The sequence below is a fragment of the Babylonia areolata genome, chromosome 31 (genome assembly GCF_041734735.1).
Source record: "Babylonia areolata isolate BAREFJ2019XMU chromosome 31, ASM4173473v1, whole genome shotgun sequence".
Taxonomy (NCBI): Eukaryota; Metazoa; Mollusca; class Gastropoda; order Neogastropoda; family Buccinidae; genus Babylonia; species Babylonia areolata.
In genome coordinates this window covers 9,629,180-9,636,679 of record NC_134906.1, presented here as the reverse complement: position 1 = coordinate 9,636,679, position 7,500 = coordinate 9,629,180, and the positions used below count along the sequence as shown (strand labels likewise).

The following is a 7,500-nucleotide window of genomic DNA, read 5'->3' as shown; positions in this document are numbered from 1 at the left end:
CCTCTTCAGTATAAGAGCCTTCCGCTTGCAATATTTGGATGGTGGTAATTGGGGTGAAACGCTGTTAACGACGTCTCTTTCGCCGTTCGTATGGAGAGAGTTAACCAGTGCGCTCAGATTCTGTGGCTTCCTAGGCGGATGCGTTACCTCTAGGCCAACACTCCAGTGTGTGTGTGTGTGCATGTGTTTGTGTTGCAGATTCTGGTGTTGGGGACATACATGGTGACCAGCTGTTTCTTCAACGTGTATGATATGGCTGTGGACACGCTCTTCCTCTGCTTCTGTGAGTATGTCGTGTCAGAACTACGTCCTGTGGGCATTGATCTTTTTGACTCACTTGTGTAAACGAAGTGAGTCTATGTTTTAACCCGGTGTTCGGTTGTCTGTGTGTGTGTGTGTGTGTCTGTGTGTGTGTGTGTCCGTGGCTGTGGACACGCTCTTCCTCTGTTTCTGTGAGTATCTCGTGTCAGAACTACGTCCTGTGGGCATTGATCTTTTTGACTCACTTGTGTAAACAAAGTGAGTCTATGTTTTAACCCGGTGTTCGGTTGTCTGTGTGTGTGTGTGTGTGTCTGTGTGTGTGTGTGTCCGTGGTAAACTTTAACATTGACATTTTCTCTGCAAATACTTTGTCAGTTGACACCAAATTTGGCATAAAAATAGGAAAATTTCAGTTCTTTCCAGTCATCTTGTTTAAAACAATATTACACCTCTGGGATGGGCACAAAAAAAACAACAACGAAGCCTAATTATATGCAAACTGCATTTACTGTTATATTTATATTTTTTTGTATTTTCTAAACTTGGCACTTTGACCTCTTAATCTGACACAACAACAAGAGGGGTCATTATTATCATTTTTTTGTTCAAACAGGAACTTCTTTTGCTAAGCATGGAATTTTTATTTATTTTGCAAACGTTTTGGTGCAGAGAGTAAAAAAGGGAAATTACTCTGTAATTAATGCTAGGGGACTTAATTTATCACAAGTGAGTCTTGAAGGCCTTGCCTCTCTTGTTTTCTTTTCAAGCTTCAAAGACGTGCTACAGACTCACTGACAACCTCTGAATGAGACTATGTTTTTATTGTACTTTACACATGCACATACACTTAAAGTAATCTGTGTAATCTGTATCGCATACACATACACATTAACTAACATGTATTTGTGAAAATGTGAGAGTGTCCCAGAAAAAAAAGTCTTTGCTATTATCGTTCAGTTTCAGTTTCACAAGGAGGCGTAACTGTGTAAGGACAAATCCATATATGCGCTACATCTGCTAGGCAGATGCCGGAGATCGTCATAACCCAAAGTGCTGGTCAGGCCTTGAGTGCATGCGTACATAATTGGTTTGTGCACATATCAGATAGATTTCTTCAGCAGAATTTTGCCAGATTACAACATTTTTGTTGCCATGGGTTCTTTTTCACTGCGCCAAGTGCGTGCTGCACACGGGTCTGCAGTTTATCGTTTCTCGCGTATGACCGAACGCTCAGTTTGATTTTCCAGTCAAACTTGGGAGAAATAGTGAGAGTGGGATTGGAACCCAGACCCTCACGGACACGGTGTTGGCAGATAAACATCTTAACCACTCTGGACGAAGGGCCCAGATCACTGTGTGACAGCATAAGAAAGGAGGAAGTTACATATCTTGTCCCCAACTAACTTCTTATCTTACTGATCGGTTTTTGAATTTTTAGTTAATAAATTCTAACATTTGTTTTTTGGCGATTTTATTTCTTTCCCATACAAATGGGTCATCTGTTGGGAAAGTGAGGGGAGCTAACCGGCAGTACTGAGTTAACCATTCTGCAACCTTCCCTCCCTTTGGAGATGAAATGATTAACAAATAGTAAAGAGTGGTAACTCTCTCCATTCACAAGGTACACAACTTCAAGTCAGTGCTGCTTATGCTACCAATTCAGCTAGCACACATGTAAATAACAGGTACATTGGAACAAACCCAGACACTTCCTCAAAAAAGGAAGCGCCGGGCCTGTCCTTATACCAATCATATGACTTGAGCACACAGCGGCAAAGACAGAAGAAATGTACAGACACAAATATAGCTTTTATTCCAGACAGGCATAGCCTCTTTAATCCTGAAAAAGCCACACAGAACACATGGACAATACAGAACAAACACATGGTTGCCTCGGTGGTTTTTTGAATTGGAAATTAACAAATAACGAGGCCAGGAGATGAAATGATTAACAAATAGTAAAGAGTGGTAACCTCCCTTTGGTTACAGTGGAAGACCTGGAGAGGAACGACGGTAGCCCTGACAAACCGTACTACATGAGCAAAGGCCTGCAGAAACTGCTGCGTAAAGGTAACAAGCGAAGCTGAATTATCACCCCCTTTTGTGCCAACGGTGTCAGCGTCTGCGCTTCGTTGGATCGCTTTCTCCGCCCTCTTTCTTTTGATTGACACCCTGCAGTGTACTCAGTTTGTTGGTCGTCTTGGTTGACATCTGCCGTTTGTGATTTGTCTTTGTGTTTTCAGATTGGTTCTTCATTTTTCTTGTTTCATTCATGTTTTGATTGTTGATTTTCTTATGAATATTTATGCATCTATATTATTGTACTTAGGTGTAGAGCTTGTGGAGAGGGAGGGGATTGAGTGAGTAAAGGAGAGAGAGAGAGAGAGAGTGAGAGGGTGTGTGTGTGTATGTATACCATGCTTCTCTTTCAGGGAGTATGATTTTGTGTGAAGCCATCATCATGTACGTGGAATATATGTTGCATGGTCTTGTAAGTGTTTGAACATGCCTTTAGGAAGAACACAGATTAAAAACATGAGGGAAAAAAGAGAAAAAAAAAGAGAGAAAAGACAACAGAAAAGAGAAAAATGATGATGGAAGGAACACACACACACACACACACACACACACACACACACACACACACACACACACACACACACAAAAGACAAAAAGATTTAAAAAAAAAAAAAAGACAACAAAAAAGACACAAAAGACAAAAAAAAAAAGGAAAAAAAAGAAAGAGAAAGAAAGAACCTTCCAGGGATGCTGAAACTATCCTGCTCATTTGCAGAACTTTTAGGCATCCACTGATTTCTCTTAAGCTTGATCAGTTTTCTATGAAATGTTAATTTTGCTGTATTTTTCATTATTTGATAATTGGTTTTGAGTTTGTTACAATTCATATTGTTTCTTTGACTATATGTTTCTAGAACCGTATATTCTCAGTTTCTTCACATTTGTAAATGATTTCCAGTGTTGTTTTTTCAAATCATTGATTCAATATTTTATATGATTTCCAATATTGCTTTGTTATTTGAGTTGGTTTAGTTTGTTTTTTTAACATTGGTTCTGTGTTCAATCACGTTTTCATTATTTTCTGCTCTGAACTGTTTTGTTTTTTAATTATTCACGGGTGTTGCCTTTCTCATACTGTAGCTACCTGAGTACCTCTATCCAGTTGAGTTATTTTTAGATATCTGAGCTTGCTTGAGTGTCCCTTAGCAAATGGAAGGCGGACATCTGCACAGCTGAATTATTGCAGTACCTTTAGCACTGCATCAACCCTCTGCAAATCCTTGGCTAAAATGGACAGCTGTGTGCATTGTATTTTGGAATTATTATTTTGATTTTGTGGTTTTTCTGATATGTTAGCCTTTTATTATTGTTCAGTTTTATGTTTTTGATATGATTGCTTGTGTTACATTTAAAAATTTTTTTTTTTTTTACATTTTTCTTTTGGTGTCCAGATTTTTAAACATTGTTCTTATAGTTCTCACTTTATATTGTTATTTGATTTTTTGCTATTGATCCAATTTTGAAATTGTTCTGATTTTGTGTGAGAGAGCCACTGAGGAAATTGCTTGTGATTTGAGTTGATCACCATGATAATATCATCTTGCTACTTAGCCACTATTATGATAAATTTGAGAAAGAAAATAAAAACATTGATCATACAAAAATTCTCTCTGATTTTATTGATTGACAAAAACCATCCATTGTAGCAGCTAATCACAATAATAAGACTTAGAAAACCATCCCTCAGTCAGATTACATGCCATTTTAACATTACGAAACCATGCCACAGAGATTTGTGATCTAACTGATGGAATCGTTACCCCATTACAGTTAATCGTTATGATAATAATGTGAAAGCAAACTCTTTTGTTGTTGTTGTTTTTGTTGGGGGATCTTGTCCATTTAGTGTTTTCAGGATTGTTAAGTACATTGACTGATTGCTATTGTCTTGTCCAATCAGTACTTTCAGGATTGTTAAGTACATTGACTGATTACTGATTGCTATTGTTTTGTCCAATGAGTACTTTCAGGATTGTTAAGTACATTGACTGATTGCTGTTGTCTTGTCCAATCAGTACTTTCAGGATTGTTAAGTACATTGACTGATTGCTATTGTTTTCGCTCCTCTTTTTCCACCTTAGTTTTAACTCACTCAGTACGGCCAGTCCTCTCTTCTCCTCTACACAGACCCCTCGGATGTCCAGTGGGTGTCTGAATGACCCAACCTTTAGCTTCCGTCGTCAGAATTGTGGTATTCCTTGTCAATATTCACGTCTTCAGTATAAGAGCCTTCCGCTTGCAATATTTTGATGATGGTAATTGGGGTGAAACGCTGTTAACGCTGTCTCTTTCGCCGTTCGTATGGAAAGAGTTAATGCATGAATTTTAAGTCGAGTGTGTAGAATCTCTTCCCAAAAAACGTTCCCCAACACCACTTGGCCCATACCCCCCTCTTCAGTCTACAGTTGTTTTTTTCTGTAGCTTTCATTGCTTATTTTAAAAATATTTTTCTTTTGTTTGCTTTCATTCCTTGGAATCAGAATATTATGTGTGCATGTGAAAGACTGGTTTGCAGGCACTTTGATTGGGTTTTTTCACAGTATTCAGTGCTGTGTGAATACATTTATTTTCATTATTATATTGCATCGTATTAAAAGTTTTTTGAATCTCTTGGTGGAAAGTTGTGTTATGAATTACTTTTTTTTTACATAAATACAATGCCATGGCCCCCCCTTTCTGGCATTGTTAACAGTGTGAGTATTTTTTTGTGAAGAATTTTTTTTTTTCACGGGTGGTTGATAGTCTAACTGGACTTGTGTTTGTTTTGTTTTTTCATTGTTTGGGTGTGTGTTGGTTTTTTTTTTGTGTTTTTTTTTTTGTTTTTGTTTTTTTTGCTCTTTGTTTTTTGGGTTTTTTTTGGTTGCAAATTGTTGTCACAGTGGTACTGGGTCTTGTGCAGTTTTTTTTTTTTTTTTTTTTTTTTTTGTCTTTTGTTTCTCTTAATTTCAAGCTTTTGTCATCAAAATGGTATCAGATGTTGTGCAGTTTTTGTCATTATCTTTTTTACTTTTGACAGTCATATACCTTTGTGCCTCACTCGGCTTTAAGATAAAACATTGATAAATTTGTTCAGATTAAAAAATAGCCCAACTTTATAGCCTTCATATGTGACTTGGTTGTTGGTCTTTTTTAATTTTCATTGATGGTATACACTTTTTGACAAATAAACTTTGGAAATAATTTTCATATGTGGCTTGGTGGCTGGTTAAATGTCATTGATGATTTTTAAGGACTTGTTTCATTAGAATAACAAACAGGGGAGGTTTGTGTGTTGTGTGTGTGTGTTGTGTGTGTGTGTGTACTTAAATGTCACAGGATAATTTTGAGCTTATTGCCAATTGGATTCCTGTCAGATTTAAGGATAGTATTGGCATCATTGTATGTGTGACATCATGGGTCATCTTTTTGCACACTAGAAGAGGATAGAAATTTTGGTCCTGGGGCACTCAAGAGGTTATTTTTCTTCTTCTGCACACGAGTGGGCTTTTATGTGTATGACCGTTTTTACCCCGCCATGTAGGCAGCCATACTCCGTTTTCAGGGGTGTGCATGCTGGGTATGTTCTTGTTTCCATAACCCACCGAACCCTGACATGGATTACAGGATCTTTAACGTGCGTATTTGATCTTCTGCTTGCATATACACATGAAGAGGGTTCAGGCACTAGCAGGTCTGCACATATGTTGATCTGGGAGATCGTAAAAATCTCCACCCTTTATTCACCAGGTGCCGTCACCGTGATTCGAACCCGGGACCCTCAGATTGACAGTCCAGCGCTTTAACCACTCGGCTATTGTGCCCATCACTCAAGAGGTTAAAAACATTGGACTTTTCAATATGAAGGTCCTGGGTTCGCATCCCAGCCGCAGTGCCTGGTGGGGTTAAGGGTGGAGATTTTTCCATCTCCCAGGTAAAAAGATGTGCAGACCTGGTAGTTCATGAACCTCTTTTATGGGTATACACGCGCTAAAGATCAAAACTCCAGTAATCCATGTCTATGTTCAGTGAGTTATGGAAACAACATACACAGCAGCTTCTCCTCAGGCCCATAACTACAGTGTAGTCGTTGGGACCGCAGACGCAACCTCCCTTCTCCATCTGTCTCTGTCAGCAGCCGCCGGCAGCAGCTCACGTGTGTGGAGTCCGGTCCATTGTTTGATGTTCTCATGCCAGTTCTTCCGCTGTCTTCCTCTTCTTCTCCCGCCCTTGATGGTGCCTTGCATGATTGTTTTGGACAGACTGGTGTGTCGAGTGTTGTGCCTAAACCATATCAGCTTGTGTCTCTTCACAGTTGAAAGGAGAGGTTCCTGAGGTCCAGCAAGGTTCTTAATTCTGCTCCGTACATATTCATTGGTCCTGTGCTCAATCCAGGAAATTTGAAGGAGCTTCCTCAGGCATTTGTTCTCGAAGGCCTGGATCTTCCTTTCAGTTTCGGCCATCAGTGTCTATGCCTCGCAACCATACAGTACAATGGAGACTACCAGGGCTTTGTAGAGTTTAAATTTTGTGGAGAATCGGATGTTACTTTTCCACACTCTGTTCAGTTATATACACAGCAAACATGCTTACAAAAATAGATTATGGCTTCCTACATGGCAGGGTAAAAACAGACATACATGTAAAACCCATTCATACATTCAAGTGAACATGGGAGCAACAGTTTATGAATACATAAGAAAATGAAGACAGATGGGTTATTCAACCTGACAGCATGGATAATTTATAATAGCATGAATAATTTATAAAAGCAAATGCCTTTGCAAAGATATGTAAGAGACATAAAATTCAAGTTTTTTTTGTTTCCTGGTTTGGTTTTTTTCAATCTTCCGTTTGTTTCCAAGAGATAATGTCATCTGTTCTCGGAATGAGTGAACAGAAAATATAGCGTCCATTTGTCATCAAGGTGATTCTGATTCTTGTGATATACCAAAAACAGAACATTTTTATCCATATTTATCAGATATTTACCTGTTGTGCAGCAAAGTCCAGCTGTAGAGATGCTGGGGGTTGTGCAGTATAAATAGCATCATCCACACCTGGAAAAATTCTGTGTTTGAAATTTCCACAACATTTTTGGCTCTCTTTGTTTCTGGTTTTTCTCCTATTTTTTCTGTCAACTCTTACTCTTTTTTGACTCACTTGTGTAAACAAAGTGAGTCT

At 38.6% G+C, this 7,500-nt stretch overlaps 1 protein-coding gene across 1 annotated transcript in view; it reads left to right on the top strand.

The window, feature by feature from the left end:
* The window catches only part of LOC143275935 (choline transporter-like protein 2), a 60,701-nt gene extending 57,810 nt beyond the window's left edge, over positions 1-2,891 (top strand). The window contains exons 23-24 of the mRNA XM_076580283.1: positions 199-283; positions 2,251-2,891. Of these exons, the coding sequence (XP_076436398.1) occupies positions 199-283; positions 2,251-2,348 (183 nt within the window). The 3' untranslated portion in view covers positions 2,349-2,891. The remainder of the gene's footprint in view (positions 1-198; positions 284-2,250) is intronic.
* The last annotated feature ends 4,609 nt before the right edge of the window (positions 2,892-7,500 follow it).